Source organism: Cebus imitator, unplaced genomic scaffold, assembly GCF_001604975.1.
Source record: "Cebus imitator isolate Cc_AM_T3 unplaced genomic scaffold, Cebus_imitator-1.0 Scaffold6, whole genome shotgun sequence".
NCBI classification, from domain to species: Eukaryota; Metazoa; Chordata; class Mammalia; order Primates; family Cebidae; genus Cebus; species Cebus imitator.
In genome coordinates this window covers 5,604,318-5,625,704 of record NW_016107321.1, presented here as the reverse complement: position 1 = coordinate 5,625,704, position 21,387 = coordinate 5,604,318, and the positions used below count along the sequence as shown (strand labels likewise).

Below are 21,387 nucleotides of genomic sequence, written 5' to 3'. Positions count from 1 at the left end.
TGAGAAATGTCATTGTCATTATGACCTTTGACAGAACTAACTCTCACCTCTCCAAACCTCATACCCTGAAATACCCACAGACTTTCATCTCTTCAAGGAATTGGCACCCCACTTACCTGTCACGAGAGAATGATTCATTGTCAGGAAACCCAGCACTCACAGAGTTTTACTTTGCAAAGCTGCACTTTCAGGGTGCACTCCCCTCATAACATGGGTCTTGGTTTCCTTTCCAATCCCATCAACTGTAGGAGCGCAGCCTAAGAGACCTCTGTTATTTGGCCTTGACCCCTAGATGAAAGTCAAGATGTGAAGCCCAGTTATGTCAAGATTAGCATTTCTAAGACTCTAGGAAATATATATTTTCTAGCTTTTTGTTGGAATGGTCAAAAACAACCTGCAGACACAGTAAAGGGAACATTTTATTGTGAAAAAGAGAAAATTTTGTGAAGATTTATGCACTGTGGTGAAGATTTCCCATATGTTAAATTTTATGAATTTCATTGACATTTCTCATTATTTTCTGGAGATTTTCATTTGGAGCCTCTAATGGGGAAAGATTATTAGTAGAGACTGACAGTGTATGTTCAAACACCTATTTAGTGGACAGGGAGTTCCTGTTTCCTACATGGATTTCACATTAAAGCCCTCAAAAGCTCTTTTTGTTGACTGTTTATGACTCCAGGTTTATTACAGATAGCATGTGCTTTGTATAAAATAAAGTTTATGTTCTTTGGGTCATGTGGTTTTTAGTTGCATGAGAAGAATGTTAGTGATTTTAATTTTAAAAAAGAGACATCTATCATTATGCTTGTCACTTAATTTGGAGTTTTGTATTTGCTTATAACTGGTATAAGGAAGATGGTTATTCATGGTGAGTGAGTGAAACTGTGTCATTCTTGGAGATCTGAATCGGTGGCTTGATATGAACCATATGTTTCAGAGCCGGGGGTAGTGTACTTTGTGCTGCTTACTGCAGAAAACCACAGTGGAGTGAGCCGTCCTGTTTACAGAGCTGAAAGCCCACCTGGTAAGTCTTATCTGGAATCAGAGGCTGTAGTGTTGTTACTTAGATTGAGAGAGACATCCCTTCTTGCTTCCCTTGCTTCTTCCAGTAAATCTAGAGTTATTAAATAATTTCTGAGTAAGGACTTTTTAGACTTGTATAGCAAGCTGACAGATTGAAAAGTGGAAGAGACTTATCCTTTCTTTTAAAATAGTTTTAATGTAGATTATTAGCATTTCATCCAGATGTTTTGAATCAACCATGTGTAAAAGACCAAAAACATGTATTGTCCATAAAGCTGAGGAGTCGAGTCACTAATATGGGCTGAGCAGATTCTTTTGAAGATTGTTGAAAAGATCATTTAATTACACATTATGGATGCACTGAAATGTGGAAATCCCAATGGTCCTCATTTCTAACTATCAAGTTGCATTTCCCTAATTTAGGAGGTGAATGGATCAAGATTGATGGTTTTCCCATTAAGGGTCCAGGACCATTTAATGAGACCGTCACAGGTACTCCTTGCTCCTTCATGTCAGATTCATGTTTCCACTGAAGCAACGTCTCGCGAGAGAGTTGTGCTTCCGTCACACACATGTGCTTACAAACCTTCATCGAGTTCCCATCGCTAAACTAACACACGCCACAGTCTTGGTCTATCTGTTCTGCATCTGATGAACTAGACTGTAACCAGTGTTGCTTACTGTTCACCGTTCTTTCATGTTCTCACGTGGGGAGGTGTCTGCGTCTACATCTGGGGATATTGTCGCCCTCTTCACAGGCAAATATGGTGGTTGAGATGGCAGTACTGACCAGCTCAGGATATTTATAGCTCTTCTACCTGTGAATCCATGAATGGGGCCGCCACAAAATGTGGCTTTTATGGGCTAACATGTTGCTTCAAGTCTTGCTTTTTTCTTACGACCTTGGGATATTGTGTGATATGTTAGATGACCTACCTTCCATCTCTGCTCCATATTTGTGTATCTGTTTGTTTTCTCATTTGGATGTTGATGTTGTCTGGTCATATTGTTTAATTACTGAGAAAAGTGTTGACATTTCTTGTGTGTTTCTTGAATATATTTAATTGATGATGAAAAAATAATGTAAAATGAATGCAGCTATTTCAGAGTACAGTTGGGTAATAATATCTCAAAGGCAGTATGGTGAAGAGCTATGTTTTATTTTCATGTGTTATGTGTTTAAATATGTCAATCTGGTGTTACTGTTGACAGGAAGGTGAGTATGATGAAACCAAGGACATTTATCTCCTTTTCAGACCAGATTTGATGGGTGTAGGTGGTTTTCAAAGGGTGCATGCTATATGAAAAGGGGGCAGAAGAATAAAACAATCAGAAAGGAAAACTGGCTTTTGGGGAGAGGCTAAGTGTCCTTGTTCGAGTGACTACGAGGTGTTGCAATGGAAATGTCTTGTAGATGATTTGTGAAGAGAGAATGGAAGTTGGAAGAGGGAAGTAAGAATGAGATATGGATTTAGGAGTCATGCTCTGGGGCAAGAGTTAAAGCAGAGAGCACATGAGTGGCTGAGGTTTAGCAGAGAGAAGAGCAGGAGGCTGGGCATCAAACCATGCAAATACTGACAGTCAAATGGTCAACACATTACTACACCTAGCAAGTGTGCAAAAGAAGAAAAGTTGTTTATTTTTAGAGGTTGTTTACACCTTAAGACACACACCGAAACAGACACACATGAATCTTTTACTGATGGATGTTTGTGCTTTGCATTTGAATCTTACATTTTGTGTTTTAAATAAGCGTTTTATGTATGCATCCTTCCTGATAAAGTTTTTTGAATGACAGTAGCTTTAGAACAAGTGATTTTCTTGCTTTGTCAGAAGTAATTCACTTCTTATGCCCTCTTTAGTAGTGTATGTGCACACAAGTCTGTAACCTTTGTGAGTGAGCAAGCAGAAGCCCTGGGGTCCAGAGATCAGGCAGCCGTGTTCCAGCTCATTACTGGTTGTATGTACTGTGAGATTATTGAACTTCTCTCTGCAGGAGGCTTTGTAGGCCCTGGTTAAAGCACTCTGCTATAATACATGATGTTTCATTTGTCATACATGATGACTAAAAAAAGATATCAGACGAAATTGCTGGCTCAAACCACTTGAAGCATATAATATAAAGCAGAACTGAAAAAAAATTAGGAATATCCAGAAAGCACATACCAGGTTATTGTACTCCACAAACTACATTTCATTGTTAATAAAAATCATAATTGTTGTGAAATTATCAATCAGTGATCACCATGTACCTAACCTTTTGATGAGGCTTAGAAAATATGATCTGCTATTATTCTGAGAAATTGTTAAATAGATGATAATCTTGCCAAACAAAATAAGTATTCAGAATTCCCTGTCTTCATTCAAAGAAAGGAATTTGCCTTCAAAAATGCAGACATTAGCACTGGGACCTGGTGTAAGGCCCAGAGGAATTCACTTTAGTGCTTCGACTGATAGGGTCTCGTGTCTTTCCTGTGTTTTATTAGAAACTAGAGGAATATCCATTTTTTTATGCTGCAGTTCTGATTCCAGAAGGCCCCCTTTTGCAGGCTTACTGCCATCTCAACTGAATTGTCTTTACCTAAAAATAGGACTTTAATTATTTAATTCATTTATTCCAGGCGGAGTTGTAGGTGCTAGAGATACAAGATAGACAAGGGCTGACCTTAATGAAACTTACATTATAATGAGAAAGAAAGATGAACAAATAGCCCCAAATGATGCATATAGTCTATACGTTTGCTGGAGCTGCCATAACAAAATGCCACAGAATGGCTGGCTTAAACAACACAAATTTATTTGTCTTGATTATTGGGTCTAGAAGTTCAAGGTCCCGGTGTTGGCATACTTGATTTCTCCTGAGGCCTCTCTCCCTGGCTTGTAGATGGCCACCTTTTTGCTGCATCCTTGGATGGCCTTTTCTCTGTGAGTATGCATCCTTGGTATCTGTGTGTCCAGATTTCCTTTTTATAAGATCACCAGTCAAATTGGCTGAGGCCCCACCCTAATGACCTCATATTAACTTACCTCTTTGAAGACCCTATTTCTGAATATGGTCAGATATTAGGACTTCAACATATGAATTTGGCAGAAGGGACACAACGAAGCCCATAACAAACTCATAAATTCTTTGAAAAATAAACGGCACTATAATATAGAATAGGCAGATGGGAATGAGAGTTTGGGAGGCTGGGAGACTCTGATGAGACGGTGGCAGCAAGTTGAGACTGTGAGGGACTGTGAGGGTGAAGCCACATGGGGAGGAGGAGGAGGACCATGCCAGAGAGTCCTGGAGGTTGGGGAGGACTTAAGTAATTCTCAGACTGGTCACTCATCCAAATATGAAACCTCCTGGGACTCCGAAAATGACAGGACTGAGAGAATGCAGCACGAGGTCGGCAGTTTTGGCTTCCTCCTGTGTTGCTCATCTCACACTCCCAGTCGGCAAACTTCCTTTGTACTTGATGCAGAATCCTGCTGGCTGGGATGTAAATCTGTATCCTCTTGTTCTGTCCCCAGGGAAGAGATGTCACAACGCTGTTCATGTGTTGGAATACTATTATGTAGCTTTTCTGCAGACTTCTGCAAGTTGTTTTGACTGTTTTCTGTAACAGGATCTGGGTAACCTGGCAGTGCAGGGCCAGGCCCTGGGGGTCAGGACAGGGACACAGGCACGTCCCCACTCTGCTACCTGCCAGCCTAGGGCCTCAGCGCAGCTAGTTAGTCAGCTTTTGTCAAACTTCATCTGGGAAACAGTGTGAGATTCTGTTTAGTTCTGAATATGATAATATCTGTTTAATAATTTTTAAGGTTTTCTAAAAATCAAGTCCTCTGTGCTTTTCTCAAGTTTTGGAGCCTAAACTAGGCCTAGTACTGAAATCAAAGTCTGATTTCTGCCTTGTTTTTCTTTACATTATATTTCAGTTCACGATGCTTGCTTTTTTTTGGACAAATGATAGCTTGGACTCAAGTTCACACAGAGTCCACAATTACTCCTCGGACATTTCCAGTGAATGCTGCGTGACACTCACCTGTTGTCCAGCTGTTCCCTTCCTTATCTTGGTCACCCACCAACTTCCAGGTTGCTCCCTAAATCCAGCACCTTCAGGCACTTGGTGCATAGTGGGTCTCCATGCCAGGCATCCATGACAGAGACCCATTTGATATTCTCACCTCCTGGCTCTAACTGCCATTCCCCTCATGGAGTTAGAGACAGGGTTTACCCTTTCAAAATCTAGAATCGTGGAATTCACATCTGATCACCATCCTCTCACTGCCCCAATGCCCTCGTGTTATGAGCTTAATTTCAGACCGTCGCAGACTTTGGATCTGTAGACCCGTCCCAGCTGCAGGGTCCAGAACTTGCCACCATCCTGTTTCTTCTTCACTTTATCTGGGTCCCATCGTTCTAACCACACTCCACAGGCAGGTTGTCCTGTCCTTTCAGTGGCTTCACTGCTGGAGCGCTGCCTCTGCCTCTGCCCGTGGCACCGCCAGGACCCCCAGCTACCTGGCTTTCTCTGTCTGCCATGCTGAGGGCTGGGCTTTGTGAGACAGATGAAATGCTGATCTGATCTGAGTTGCTCTGGCTCATCTGAGTGGCTTTTCTCACTTCATCCAGGCTGTGTGTAATAAACCTGGAGTCATAAACAGTCAACAAAAAGAACTTTTGAGGGCTTTAATGTGAAATCCATGTAGGAAACAGGAACTCCCTGTCCACTAAATAGGTATTTGAACATACACTGTCAGTATCTACTAATAATCTTTTCCCATTAGAGGCTCCAAATGAAAATCTCCAGAAAATAATAAGAAATGTCAATGAAACTCATAAAATTTAGCATATGGGAAATCTTCTTCGCAGTGCATAAAGCTTCACAAAATTTTCTCTTTTTCACAATAAAATATTCCCCTTACTATGTCTGCAGGTTGTTTTTGACCATTCCAACAAAAAGCTAGAAAGTATATATTTCCTGAAGTCTCAGAAATGCTAATCTTGGCATAACTGGGCTTCACATCTTGACCTTCATCTAGAGGTCGAGGCCAAATAACAGAGGTCTCTTAGGTTGAGCTCCTAAAGTTGGCAACTTCCTGTTTGTACTCACGCAGTTTCCTTTCTTTCCTCCACAGTGGCTAGTCCAAAATGTTACCACTTTGCTCCAGCCTGTTTCCTGGCCTGAGCTCCTTTCACTTCTAGCAGGTGACTTGCTTCCTGCTTCCCTGCAGGGGCGGGGCGGGGGAGGAATGCAGGTTTCAGCTGACATCGCTTCCCTCGTTTCTTTTCCCTCCTGAACCCCCACTGCTGCCTTCCCTCCTGCTGGCTCTAAGGAAGGGCTGCTGTCACCTTCTCTTTAAGGCTGACTTCATCTAATCAGTTTCTTGGAAAGCATGGTAGACCTGAGGGCAGCTCTGGGGTGGGATTCAGCTTTGGATCTCTCCCAGCGCTTGGCTCAGAGAGTTGATACTTACTGTTGAACTAATTATTTGACACCAAAGCAATGAAACTATGAAAACACAAAAAACTAGTTTGGCATTGTAAAGATTTCTTATCTAGCACTCTTTTCATGGGCATATCTACAGATTGACGGGAAATGTATACCCCGAACATGTATTTTGGCCCTTTCTGTCAGTATTTCATCAAAATGAGCACCAATTTTCAGGCATATCATCTTGCCAGTTTATTTAAATGTGACTGATGTGGCAGTTGAAAACCCTGAACCTAGAGTCTTGAGATGGCTCTCTTCCCAACCTATTGATTCAAGAGCATAATTAATCCACCAAATATCTCGACTCTGCTCACCTCTGCTCATCTGGCTCTGACTAGCCCTCAGCCATCAGCAACCCCTGTCTTCCCAGCACCTCAAATTTCTTAGCTATGAAATGATGGGATTCAACAAGAAGCTTCTAGATTCCTTTCTAAGAACTTTCTTGGGCTCCAAAGTTCTTTCTAAGGTTCCAAGTTTCCTTTCAGCTTTGAAATGTTGTGAGTCTATGATGCTGAGTGGACTGATTCCACTTTTAATGAATGATGCTAAGCTTTGTGAGCAGTAGAAAACCATTTGTCATACTGAACAAACGGCTGTTTTCCTATTTCTTTACCCTACTTTGGATGTTTTAGGTCAGTGCATTCAAAAGTCACAGTAGTGAAAGAAGAAATGCTGAACTGTAATTTCTGCATTTTGAGAATGTACCTTAACATACCAAAGGTGCACAGAAGAAAGACTTGTCCCCAGTGATATGCTGGAAAGCACCTCTCCAAGGACCCTCTTGTTGGGTGCCCTCTCCTCTGTTTGCAATGGCAGAATTCTGCCGAATGAACCAGTGGAGCTGGCCATGCCAACTTATTTAAACTGACATGTGTCATTGGCACTCAGTGAAAAGGGTGCTGGCACAGTAAACCAATAGGCAAAGCAAGGGCTTCACAGATAATTCCGCAACCAGGTAATGAAGCTGCTGTGAACCAGACTCATACTTAACATGTACCCCAATTCAAAATCATGGAATTAATTACAGACCAAAGACTGCCTTCTTTCCACATACAAATTTCAATCAAAGTCTTTGGCCAATGGGGAATGAATAATGTCTGTGGCATTATTTTCGCAGTAGCTTTCTCATGCAATTATTAGTTTTATTTAGTGTGCAGTTCACTGGGCAAAAGTTTCTGGTCCATGGCCTGGATGGTGAGCTCCTCAAGGGCAGAGTGCTTTGATGTACTCATTTTCGTTTCTCCAGAGCCTGGGACAATTGCACAATGGGTGCTCAGGAGACGTTTATTCAGCGGAAATGCATTTGGAAGTTGCTTCTGCCCCGTACCTGTGCTTGGTAGAGGGGTGAGCATTGACAAGAGTGTTGACAGAAGCTAGGGCTTGGATGTCGCAGAGGTGCCTGTGAGAAGATCGGGGTCACCTCTGCCTAGTTCAGTGTTGATTCGGGGGGTTCTGGGCAAGCGAGTTGGTTGAACTCAGATTGGTGCTAACTTTAGTCAGAGGTTCTGTCTTGCCTTTTTCCACTTTGAGGGTCTGGGCAAAAAAAAAAAAAACTGTGCATCTGTAGACTGGAATTATTTGGGCTGGCTGGTCTGTGAAGATGAGGTGTTTGCACAGCCAGACCCAGGGGCGGTGAGGTTGCCTGTTCACTGCTCCCTCCCAAGGAAGCACTGCCCTTCCGTCCTAAGGGCTCAGTTCTCTTTATCCGAGTGTTCATTTCAAAGCCGCCTCTCATGTTAAAATATAGCTAGACTTTGCTAATTGTAGAGCCCATTCCGTAGGTAGTAAAGACGTGGGAGACAGATTTGTGTGTGGAGCTGTTTGACTCCATTTAGCCAGATGTCCCAGGGGAGGAGCAAAGGCCTCAGGAGTCTGTGCTGGCACCCCCTGCAGAAATGCCTTGGGATGGAGGTTGAAAGGAGCTAGCTGGCCAGAAAAGATGATGACTGGGAGCAGCCTTCTCCTACCTTTCAGCTGAAACCACAGGCATTTCATGTGAGGACATAGCAGTGGGGGTGAGACCCTTTCTTAAGACATCAGGGTGTGTGCTTATTTCAGAGGCTGATGAGTGGCAGGGGTGGGGGCTCTGGGAAGCTGGAAGATGTGTGGTCCCTGCCTGAGTGGCCTTGCATGAAGTGCTTGCCTTCAAGTCCTGGAAGAACCTGTGGTAGTTTAATAAAAGCTAATACTTCTGATGAGGCCAGCATCTTGGGGTTCAGATGCTGCTTTCTGATTGATAGCTGGGCTTTTCTCCGATGTCTGGGAGAAAAAGAGGGCAGGTGTGGGTCTGTGATACCTTGAGGGGGAAAGCAGATCCTTGCAAATTCAGATATTAGTCCTGAAATGAAGCACTTTCTTTTTAAAGTGATCAACCTGCTCATATATTATAATTGGATCTTTCATTTGCAAGTGAAGCAAATGTGGGTGTGTGTTGGAGACCAGTTAAAAATTGAAGTAACCAATAGCCGTTCAACAAAACAAGGTCTTTGATTGCCAGAAAACAACTGTGTTATTCCCAAAGAAAACAAATATAGAACTTTAAACTAAAACAAACAACTCCCGACAAATTGAAACCTTTTGAACTGAGGTCTAGTTTTCTCTAGAATATTGAACACTCCTCTTTGCTTATAGGCTACGAGGCCATCTCTGTGTTATACTGTAGGCGTCCAGAAATGTCAGATGTCTGCATTCCAGCCATTAAGATCAGCAAAGGATTATTGCTTTCTTTGTTCTCTGTGGCCCTCATGAATCCTCTGTGGGAGTGGCTGAAAAGTAAAGCATACACCCATACCAATAACGGAGGAAACTTTCATAGCTGGTCTCCCAGAGAAGCTGCGTGATCCTTCCACACTGTGTTGGTGGGGATTGGGCTGAGGATGGGGACTGAGTGAGCCAGGCTCAGGGTAGGGCTGACCCCAAGCTGCTGTTGCAGATGGCACAGCGATGTCTACATCAGAACCATGAGATGGCTGAGGACAGCAACTGGTATTGGTCTTCTGGGTCTGGAGAGAAGCCAGTCACAAATGGGTCACAGAGACCCTAGCCTTGCCTACACAGTGGTAGGAAAAGAGAAAGATTCTCCTCAAAATGCTTATGACCTGTACAAATTGAGAGCCATATCCATGCAAGCAACTGTAGAACCTCCTAATTCTTATGGTCGTGGCAAGGGCTTCACGGCCATCCTGTGTAGGGCTCTGCAATGTCACTAATGCAGCAGATAACGAGTGTCTCAGGGCCACCTGGCATTCTGGAGCACAGCACAGCCTCAGCCCTCTACCGTGAAACTGACGGCACCAAGTCGTTTTTATTGACATTCATAGCACTCTACTAGGGTCAGTACCAAAGTCAGCTACTGACTGACATTTCTGGGTGACATCTGGAAGCCACTGTCATACCAGTGATTCTCAGGGCTTCTCAAACTGGGGTCCCCAGAACTTGGGAGAACATGATGCTGCCAAGATTCCAGGAAGGTGTAAGGTCAATGGGCCACATCCAACAGGAAGAATTTTCCCGATGGCCAGGCATTCAAAATGTTATTTTTAATTTTAAAACAAGCACCAAAATATCATGGAGCAGTCTATAAAATGTAAATGCAATTTTGAGATGAAAATGAAGATTAGGAATGAATTTCCAGGCTCCAGGCTTCTGGGGAGGGGTTCATTCTCTCTGCTGTTAGATAAACTTTGGTGAGAAGTTAGAAGAAAGTTTAGTTGAGTGGTAGAGTGGTTCAGCACTTCTGTGAAACAGACAACACGTACTCTTTGAAATCCTTCGAAATGGAGTGGCCCCAGGATGACTTGAAGAGTTTGCTTTGCATCTGAGACAGTCCTGATGGATTTAGGGTACCACACTTGGGAAGACAGATGCCGGCAGCCTTGCACCAGCATCAGACAGCAACATCCCTTTCTTTACTCATATCAAGTGGCATTTCCTGGGACTTCCTTATTTGATGACACCCAGGATGTCATTCAGGATCCTGGAAAGCAGGAAACCAGAGTCTCTGAAATATTTGACACTTGCTGTGGGCAGCAAAAATCTGGAACTGAAGATGGTTATGTTGTCTGGTTTGTTTAGAAAGTTAGTGTACATGCTTCACAATGTTCTTTGGGCTTCCACGATCCATGCCATTAGTAATTGGCATTGATCAGTTCAGGGGAGATTAAGGTCTTTCCTCTTTCTTTTTCTTTTCCCTTTTTCACCTTTTTTCCCCCTTGCTTTTAAGACTTCTTCTCTTCTCCCAATACCTGAAAATGCAGCAAGAGTTTACTGACTGCAGGGGTTGGCCATGGGGCGCTCCTCTGGCATCTCTGAAGGAAGCAGGTCCTTAGTGTGCTGGCTAGGTGCTTGACTCTTCATCAAGGGTCTTTCCCAGAGCACTAGGTACTTACGCATTTAAGAGGAATAGTGCAATGAGCAGATTTTGATGGGACAGATGGCACTGACATCCCCTGAAAGAGCAGTAAGGTCCTTGGGAACTGTGCTAGCTTCTCTGTAAGTGGGGCACATGCATGTCTTGCCAGGGCAACCTGGTGCTGCCCACCACATCCTTCACCAGTAGGGTTTGGAGGCACCAAGAGGACCTTCGTCCAGAGCAGGTGTGATGCTTGTGCCTCTCATGGCTACTGGTGACACCAACTCTGCAACCACCATGAGCTTCTCAACAAGAGCTGCCACGGAGAGAGCTAGGGCTACAGATCAGACAGACGGGGGTGCCAATGCTGGCTTCAGCCTCCTGCCTTCTGGTTTTGAGTTATTCCCTTAGCCTTTCTGAGCTTCAATTCTTTGATCAGTAAATGGGGTGCGATTGGGTGACTTCAAGGATGGCTGCCAAGTGCCCCTTCTCCTTCGTGTTAACTAGCTGGGCCTATCCAAATATCACAGAAAACCAGTGAATAGTTACACGTATTGAGGCTGTTTATGAGAGAGAAAATATGGCATTAAAGAGGGACTTTACAGTAAGTATTGCAAATATTGGGTATGTAGAAAGGAGAACTGGAAATCAACTCAAAGGCATTTCGGAAGGTTATGTGTTAGAACTTGCACAGGAAGAACGAGCCTGTGGCGGATGCAGGCTGGGGATGCCTTTGCTGGCACTGACCGACCTTGGAGATGCCAGGCAGCACTAGCCCTGGGCCTGAGCTGGGGCCAGGGAGTTCACATGCAGAGTGTGGCCAGCAAAGCTGATGTCCTGCCCCCATCTGGCTATTACTGCTCCTGGATACACATTCCCTCCCTTTTCCCTGCCTGTCTTTCTTCTTCCTCTCAGGCTTCTCACCTTTTCCTTATCAAACTTCTTCATCAAGAGTGTGCAGAAGGCTTGGTCCTGATGGAGATGGGATGCTGGGGCGTGTTTGCACCTGGCCAAGTGCTTCTGGTGCACATTGAACTTTGAGCACCATGGCTCTGGCCTAAACGGCTGGACACCCCCTCACCCCCCGCTCCGCCTGCAGATTGGTGTCCACAGTTGTACTGGAGACTGGTGCTGGGGATGGTGGGGAGCTGCCTGGGGTGAGGAGGGTATTTGAAGACTTGTGAGCATCCAGGCCTGCTCTTTCAGGCCACGGGGAGAGGAATCAGGGCTATCTTTGTGAAGCTGGTGGTCAGTGCAGTGGGATGTTAGGTTGGTCAGTGGGACAAACCAGACAAACTGTGGCTCTTCGAGGCTGCAGATGGAGTGAAACCTCACCTTTTCTTGGAAGTGAGCATGTGGAAACCTCACCTTGGTGAGTCCTGGGCCAAGAGAAAGTCACTACCAGACAGCTGCGGTCATGCATTTTACACCAATGAAGAGTGGGACTTGGAGTCACTGATAATTGCTAGATGTTGATGAAGATGATGAATAATGTTCTTCATCTGGCTATAGGCAGCCTCATTTTTGAAAAGATTTTCAATGTAAAGGGTCATTGGCAATAAGCCCTCTCTTTTGCTTACATTTGGTTGTTTGAAACACTTTTTTTTAGTGCCCCTGTATGCAGGGCATGGTGGTAAGCTCATTTACAGCTCCCATTCTGAAAGGGGCTACCCACTCAGATAGTGAATCTAACAAATGAGGGAATTCATTTTTGTTAGGGCCACAAAGACAACTAGTGTGCTTACTGCAGCATATGCCAGGTATGGCACAGAATGCTTCACATGGTTATATTAAAAAGCCCACGTGCTGTGCACTATTTTACAGAAGGAACTGAAGTGCAGAAAGAAGTCTAAGCCACATAGCCCATAATAGATTCAATTCACTTTGACTTCAGAGCCTGTGTAAGCCCACTCCAGAAGCTACCAAGTTTAGCTAGTATAGAATGGGTAAAACATCGTCTTGAATTTTAGAGTTTTTTTCTTCATAAAAAGAAGAGATGTTGATTCTGTACAACTTCAGAATGTCTGCCAATTGGCATGTGGCACACATCAGGAGAAATACTCGAATCTTGTCTGGTTTCTGAGGTCTACTGCAATCCGATGATGGTAATTGTTTCACCCAGGGGAACTGCCAAGTGGGTGACATGTAATTAGTTGCTGCAGATCTTCTGTTAACAGCCGGTTCTGAGTGCAAGTAACCTGATTCTGTTGTATCAAGAGCAGTTGAGGGAATGTGTCCCACCAGGTTTGAAGTGCATTCAGAGCTGGCGGATGCGGGCTCCAGTACCCTTGGTAGTTGTGACTTCCTGTTTTCAAGATAAAAGACTTACAGAGATTTGTTAGAGAATTTCAGAAGGCTTTGGTGAGGCTATCACATACAGCCCAGAGAAAATACTTAAATAATTTAATTGCAGATGAATTTGAACCATATGGCTAGTTTTCTTAATGTGCACATCAGTTTAAAAGAGGATTACCAGATGATCTATAAAAGATGTTTGATGGTATATATAACCCAGAATATTAAAGAAAGGAAATTTTCAAAATACTTGAAAAAAATGGGGTTGGTTTTTCTAAACTCAAAGATTTGGAAGAGAGACAATTGTGTTTAGAGGGAGGACATTCTCACTTCACTCTGGTTTTTGCATAGACAGCGAGCGCCATGTTGTCTAGGGCACAGTCCTCCCCGGGGGGCTTTGGTGACAGTCCATCTCTTGTCCATCTGCTACCTGCCGAGAATACTGTTTTGTTATATGTAGTGCCTACTGGGCAAGGCAGTAGTGTGTTTATACTCTGAAGGGAGCTGGTTGGTTCAAAACCCTAGTTTCACATTCATTAGAAGAGGTTGGGAGGTTGTGGGGATGGCCCATGGGATAAGGGGAGTTTAAATGAAAGGGGCATTGTGGAAAGGGGATGGAACTGGGAGTCAGAATGGTTGAGCTCAGGTCCCTGCCTGGCCCTACACAACTATATGACCGTCCGTCAGCTACCGCCTCCCCTCTGTGAGCCACAGTTTTCTCAGGGGGATGATGACATTTATCCTACTTACCTTGGAGCTGTTGTAGAGACCACTGGATAAACCATGTGAGAGCTTGCTGCAGACCATAACATTCCGTAAAATAGGGGGATTGCAAGAGCCAGCCTCAGCCCTGTGCCCGAGGCTGTTCAGTGGGCCTGGTCTCGTTCTAGGATGGATAGCAAGGCCAGAGCCTGGAAGGCAGAAGCATGTGCAGTGAGCAGGAAGCCTCTGTCCCTGCTGTTGGGCTGTGTGGCTTGTGTTTAGCGAACCTGGCATGGTTCAGGATAGAGCCGCCAGCAGTCACTGCAGGCAACAAGCTGTGCCATCTGCATCCAGGCTTCTTGTCCTTGGAACTCCTGACTCCTCAGGGAATCCTCCACCTCAGGAAATTTCAAAGACCCTTTAAAAATTTTTTATTGCTGCTTATTACTGTGGAGTGTCAGGGATTGCAAGTCAGAATCAGTTTGTCCTGTAGCAGAGAACTGCCATCCTCCCCAAGGCCCAGCAGGGACAGCAGGTTCTATCCCCAGATGCATGGCTGGGAAGGTCTTGGGGCTGGAACAGAGCTCAGGGCAGAGGATGCTGTCTCTGCTCAATGATTTATGTTTCACCTGACCCACATAAGACCTGTGTGTGTGTTCTCAGTAGATCTGCTCACTTTACTGACTCTACTTTTGGATCAAGAACAAAAGAACTTTAAAACAATTACTACTTTGATTACTGGGGAAATTATTTGTTGAGCATGACGTGGTGTTCTCTCAGTGGCCTGTAGGAATGGGGTGCCTAGTGATTGGTTGGGTAGCTCCAGCTAATCTACAAGTGGATATTCCTTTGGGTTAGATTCAGGACATTGGAACCAGGTGTCTGCCATTTCAGCCTCTCCAAAGGTTATTATTTATGTGTTCCTGAAGAGCATGCTAACTTGTGATATTAGATTTTGTTTTTATGCTTTAACGTTGAAATGTTAGCCTAGCTGGGAATTTTCCAGTCTATAAAAGCAGTTAGAATTGGTGATGGAGTTAGTGTATATAGTGGAGGAGGAATGCGTGGGAAAAAACTGCCTTACACAACTGAAGAGGTGCTCCTTAGCCTAACTGGATCCCCAAAGGAGGGCTAAGACCATGGTCAGTCGCATATTCTAAGAGAGGGAAGGTGGTAGTCACATGATCTATAACCCTTGTTTCCAAATATACCAGCTCCTACTTGATATAAAAGCACATTTTAAGCACTAAGTATTGACCACCAGAATGCACTGCTTTGAGAAAGTTCACAGTGAGAACATTTTTTAAGATTAATTGGCTTAGCAAGAGGATTTCTCAAAATTGATTGATGTAGCAAGAAAAAACAAAAAAACAAAACAGACATTGAGGACAGCAGGGATGGTGTAGCATGACCAGGCTTTGTCTAGAGGAGCAAGACTTAGACATGGAAGAAACATTAAGACCCAAAATAGAAATCAGTTAGTGATTCATTGTGAAGGCAAGGAAAGCCCATCTTTTCAGCATCACAGTGAAAAAGCTTTCTGGAGGAGAGTTTTAAATAGCACATAATGTCGCTCTGCTATATTTTTATAGTGACCTTTAGCTCTTGCCAGGGAATATACAGTTTTGGCCTAAAGGGGACAAAAGGAAATAGATAAAAAGGGACATTGTAAAACATCCAAGATTTCTGGTGGGTGGTCTCACAACATGGAATTTTTAAATTTCTTGAGACCTTTTGGTATGAAATGTGGGAGGAATAAGTGGATAGAGTGTTGCGACCCTTGGGGGGAAAATGTCCTTATTAGAATTAGTTACCAAAAAATGTGCGTTTGAAGTCAGCAGCTCATTGTTGAGGCCCAGCGTTTGGAGACCTCATGTGCGTGATGGCAAACCCCAAGTGGGCTACTGTATAACCACTTCTGTGTCCTGCCCTCTTTAAGAAAAGGAAGTGCCCAACAAGCCCTTGCGTGTGCGTGTCCGGTCCTCAGATGACAGGCTGTCCGTTGCGTGGAAGGCGCCCCGCCTGTCTGGAGCCAAGAGTCCACGCAGATCACGAGGCTTTCTCCTGGGCTACGGGGAGAGTGGCCGGAAGATGAACTATGTTCCACTGACGAGAGATGAGCGGACACACGAAATTAAAAAGCTAGGTGAGTTTCATATGCATTGGTATTCAGTGTTCCTCTGGTCTTTGGGATCATTTCAATATTTAGAAGCTCATTCATGAAGAGCATTGTGTTTTGGTTGGAACGTCCACTTGCCAGGTGTTAGAATGATTTGAATCTCTACGGTTTCCTCCATGCCCATCCTGGACGTCATCATTTAACCTTTTGTTAGTGGCAGCTCCAGGCTGCCTCCCTAGTGCCAGTCAGTGGCTTCCTGACCCAACAGCACAGAGTCCTTGAGTCAGGCCATTTTCCTGGACTTAGGGCTAATCTTGTCATCTTGACTGTTTTTGTCATTTTGTTCTTTGAAGCTTTGTCTTAGAATTTTAGGACACTGGGCCTTGGGTCCCGTTAAGATGAAACATGGTAGCCGAGTGAAGCTGTAAGTTAGCCTGGAGTATTCAGAGTTCTCTAGAGAATGAATGGAATAGGCAGAAAGAATGGAATATATATAACGTTTATTAACTCACATAATCACAAGATCCCACAATAGTCCGTCTGCAGACTGAGGAGCAAGGAGAGCCAGTCCAGGTTCCAAAACTGAAGAACTTGGAGTCTGATGTTTGAGGGCAGGAAGCATCCAGCACGGGAGAAAAATGTAGGCTGGGTGGCTAGGCCAGTGTCTCTCTTCGTATTTATCTGCCTGCTTATATTCTAGCTGCACTGGCGGGTTGATTAGATTGTTCCCACCCAGATTAAGTGTGGATCTGCCTTTCCCAGCCCACTGACTAAAATGTTAATCTTTTGGCAACACCCTCACAGACATACCCAGGATCAATGCTTTGTATCTTTTTTTTTTTTCCTGAGACAGAGCCTCACTCTGTTGCCCCGGCTGGATTGCTGTGGCATGACCTTGGCTCACTGCAACATCTACCTCCCAGATTCAAGAGATTCTCCTGCCTCCACCTTCCAAGTAGCTGGGATTATAGGCATTGCCACCACACCCGGCCGATTTTTGTGTTTTTAGTAGAGATGGGATTGACTTCACCATGTTAGCCAGGCTGGTCTCGAACTCCTGACCTCAGGTGAATCACCCACCTCAGCCTCCCAAAGTGCTGGGATTACAGGCATGAGCCGTCGCGCCTGGCCAATACTTTGTATCCTTTAATCCAATCAAGTTGACACTCAGTATTAACCATCACTCAGGGCATCCTCCCTTTTTTCCAACCCCTTACTGGGTAAAGGAAGCACTGGCCAGGGAATGCTGATGGAAACCTTTGCTCGTTCTGGCCTGGAGGGAGTCCTGATCTTTGAAGGCCTTATTCATCCATAAGCCTGGGTATCGGGCATAGGCCTGGCTCTGAGGGGCACACTCATCCCTCAGGCCTAATGCTTCTGCCTGCGGAGACAGTGCAAGAGCTGTCTCACCCCTGCTCCCTGGTTCTCTCACAGGTGAGTTGGAAGGAGCATGGGGTAAGCATGGCTGGGCCCCTTCTTCTCTGCCCCTCGTGGGGAAGGTGGGCCGTAGAGAGCGCACGCGGGACCCAGGGATGCTTGGGTGGAGAGCCTAATTCTGGGTTTCGTGTAAAGTACACTTGCCCCATATTCTCCAACTTGCTTCTTACCACTGTCATAAGGCTTTCAGCCCCCACAATTGGCTGTGCTGGCATTTCCTAATCAGTTCAGTACTCAAGCAAGGAAAAGGACGTGATTTATTGGGCCCTCTGGAAGACTCCAGCAAGACCTGGGCTCTCTTTCCTTACCTGTAGGGGTGTCTTTCTATATCTGTAGAAGTGTCTTTCCTTCCCTGGAGGGATCTCTTCTACCTGGAGGGGCTTTTTCCTTTGCCTGGAGGGGTCTCTTCCCTTGCCTGTAGGCAGGCGTCTCAGCTTCCTGCCCCATGGTGTGGAAGCAGGAGGTGGGCACAGTGGGGCAGGTGCGTGTGCTCTGTGGGGAGGCGCTGCTAAGACAGCAGCCTGACACCCATTGCTTGGGGTCTACTTAGCTTTAAAAGGTAAAATCCTCAGACAAGGAGAGGGATGGGCAGACAGTGAGATTGAGATGGGGAGACCAGACAAGGGAGTGGGAAAGGAGGAGAGAGTAGATTTGCCTGGGAGGAGAGCTGCGGAGTGTGCAGAGAGGGACGGGGGCGCAGGAAACAGCCCGAGGCAGGAAGCCACTGCGTGGAAACAGAACACGGGCTTGGACAGAATCCTGGCGAGCCCACACTCCTCAGCGCTCTGAGAGCACCTTCCTCTGCAGAAGGCACAGCCATTCATTTCGGAGCAGTTCTGTGCTCTTCAGGACCTCTGAGGCCAGCTACCTGGGCACAGGTAAGCTGGCTCTACTTTGGTGATGCCAGCCAAATTCTACCCCGCATATCAGCAGTTTGGATCTGGTCTGGTGGAGACATTGGGTGGATGGTCACATCCAATCCCTTCCCCGATACAGCCTAGGACATCCCTGTTCTGTTTGCTGCTGTTCAGCCACCTGCTGAAGACTGTCTTGGAGGAGCTCTGCTGCCTGGTGGGTGTTCCAGGCACAGGCTGGCCGCATGGTGTTCTGTGTCTTTGCGTGGTCTCCACATGGTGGCATAGGCAGCCGAGAGCCAGGCACAGCATCAAAGCCAGCCCCGAGTACGGACTCCAGACCTATTTAAGCAAAAAGGCGACCAGCTACCCTTCTGCTGCAGTGGCACGTGAAATGCCAAGGAAGTGCAGAAAGCAAAAGGAGAAATTCAGGCTGGACGTGCTTTGTCAAGTATGACTGTAGTATTAGCAACAAGACCTTGAATTAGAGACTCAAGCTCCTGACGCTGCAGACTAATTTGTATGCCCTTGAGTCATTCCTTCCTGAGCCACTCACACACAGGTAAGCGGGCTCTACTTTGGTGAGCAGGCCAAATTCTACCCTGCACGCAGATCAGCGGGAGAGTGTTGTCCCGGGTTTTGCATTTCCACTGCTGTAAGGGAGCTTTGTTTAAACAGACAGATTGCTTTGTTCTGAGCCTTTCTGGGACAGCGCACACCAAAGTGTCATTTAGCATAAACGAATTTTTCAACTGGCTGGATCTGTTTTTTTTTTTTTTTTTTTTTTTTTTTTTTTTTTTTTTTTTTTTTTTTTTTTTTTTTTTTTTTTTTTTTTTTTTTTTTTTTTTTTTTTTTTTTTTTTTTTTTTTAAATTTTATTTCTTCAGTAGTGAACCGCTGACTCACTTGAGCATACTAGAAGGATGTTTTTTGCTGCCTGTACGTGAGGAAATATTGGACCTGAGGTAAGGGGTGGGCTCTGGTCCCCACTTGGGTGGACAGGGCAGCCCCTTGGGCTTCTGGTAAAATGTGTTAGCTCTTAAATTTTCATACATAAAAAGCACTGGACTTGCTACCGTGAATGATCTAAGAGGTGCCGCGAGGAGGAGGGCTGCTGGAAGCTTGCCCCATTGCAGGGAGAAGAGGGTGCATGATGGGGATGAAGTGGATTCTCGGGGCAGTGTTGGAATGGAACTGGTGTGTCATGGGAAGCCTGTCTACCCACTTATCCTGCATGGGATTTTCAAGCCGTTTATACCAGAGAGGCCGCGGAACCCGTGGTACTACACAGAGTGGTCACATGCTAAGGAACCCTGAGGGGTGGGCCTTGGGTCCTGCAGTGGAGCACTGCTCTGTGAACCACTCTCTGTCACTGAATATGTCTAACTGGACATCTCATGCATCAGATGCAATCCCAGGAGGCACCACCGTTGAATCTACCATCAAAGGAGGCGCCACAGAGAAGGTGGCGTTTGGGCAAAGACTTGCAGCTGGAGGGGCCATGGAACTGTCAGCGGGAGAGGAGACGGCAGGACGGGAGCTGAGAGGGAGCAAGGGACTTCCTTCTGCAAGTCACCATGGAGCTGTAGAAGTTGGGGAGCACATTTGTGCCATGTCCATTGCCCCATCCATCACACACTTGAGGTCGAGAAGTGGGCAAATGTGATGGCGCTGACTGGGGGTGCCTGCGGTCGCTGGGTTGATAATGTTCGGGCCATTTTGGGAATTTCATTTCCCCTCTTTTTCTTTTTTTGGTGGCCCAGTCTCACTCTGGTTACTCAGGCTGGAGTGCAATAGCACGATCTCAACTCACTGCAACCTCCACCTTCCAGATTCAAGTGATTCTCCTGCCTCACCCTCCCTAGTAGCTAGGACTACAGTCACCTGCCACCATGCATGGCTAATTTTTGCATTTTTAATAGAGGCAGGGTTTTACCCTGTTGGCTGGCTGGTCTCGAACTCCTGACCTCAAATGATCCACCCACCTTGACCTCCCAAAGTGCTGGGCTTACAGGCATGAGCCAACTCATCCAGCCCGTTTCACCTGTTTATTCAGAAATCAGGGGCACAGAAAGAGGTGCATCCTAACACCATTGCATGTTCATTATATTTCTATGAGGTAGAGACAGATTGCTGGGAAGCCAGGGCCTCATCAGCAGTTATTGAGAGCCAGGCCTCAGCACCCGCAGACCTGGGTGGGCCTGTTTCCTTGCCTGTGAAGCGAAGACAACAGTAGCTTCTGCATGGGGCTTTGTTAAGACTCAGTGAAGAAGTGCATGTGAGAAGCTCAGCACAGGGAGAGCTGTCATTGTGTTTACTGCCGTGCCGAATACAACTTTTTCTTAATGATAATTTTGGGCCAAGTTTAGTTTCAAGAGTGCAGCAAATCAAGAAATCTGGACATAAAAAAGAATCTCTGAACTTTAAGAAATACATTGAAGGCATATACAAATTTCAGTTGTGGGAAATTATTCGTTTCTTGGTGGTTCTTGAGAAATGATGGGACACTGCTTTCCCTGTTTAATTACTTACATGTGTCCCTGGACTGTGAGGTTGAATGGCCGTTTGTTTGTTTATTTCTGGAGAGATTCCATCATCAACAGCACTGAGTCCTGAACAGCTCTGAAGTGACCCCTCCATATGGAAGCTTAGTCTGATGTTCTGTGCATCCCCGTGTTACAAACTATTCCCTCCCTTTTATAAAACATGCATTTTAAAATCTTCTAATGGAATAAGAGGTGAGTGCCGAGTGCCTCTGTATAAATAATTTACTCATTTATGGCTAGAGTGTCACCCACTTTCTCTGTGTGGAGAGCAGACTGTCAAATATTATCCTTTTCCCTTGAAACCTCTGATCCTTCTACAGCAGCTCACACCAAAAACAGTCCCTCGGTGTGAGAATTTTGAACACAAGTCTTCTTTCATGTTTAGCACGACATGATTGTAGAGAAAAAAGGGCGATTTCCTGCTGCCATCTGAACGTGTGCAGTGCCTGAAGGAGACGTGTGCTCTTAGCTCCCCTTAGAATCTTAGTGTCACCTCTGTTAACTTACCTAGGTCCTACCTGATAATATAACTATCAGTACTAGAAATAGGCCAGATTGCCTCATTTTTTTTTTTT

General features: G+C 45.2%; 1 protein-coding gene across 4 annotated transcripts in view; it reads left to right on the top strand.

Moving 5' to 3' along the window:
• FNDC1 (fibronectin type III domain containing 1) overlaps positions 1–21,387 on the top strand; it is a 109,143-nt gene that overhangs the window by 30,577 nt on the left and 57,179 nt on the right. For 3 of the 4 annotated variants that reach the window (XM_037741826.1, XM_017538261.2, XM_037741823.1), the window contains 3 exons: positions 941–1,027; positions 1,450–1,518; positions 15,797–16,003. In XM_037741826.1, the coding sequence (XP_037597754.1) occupies positions 941–1,027; positions 1,450–1,518; positions 15,797–16,003 (363 nt within the window). The remainder of the gene's footprint in view (positions 1–940; positions 1,028–1,449; positions 1,519–15,796; positions 16,004–21,387) is intronic. The other variant, XM_037741818.1, reaches the window with a different exon arrangement.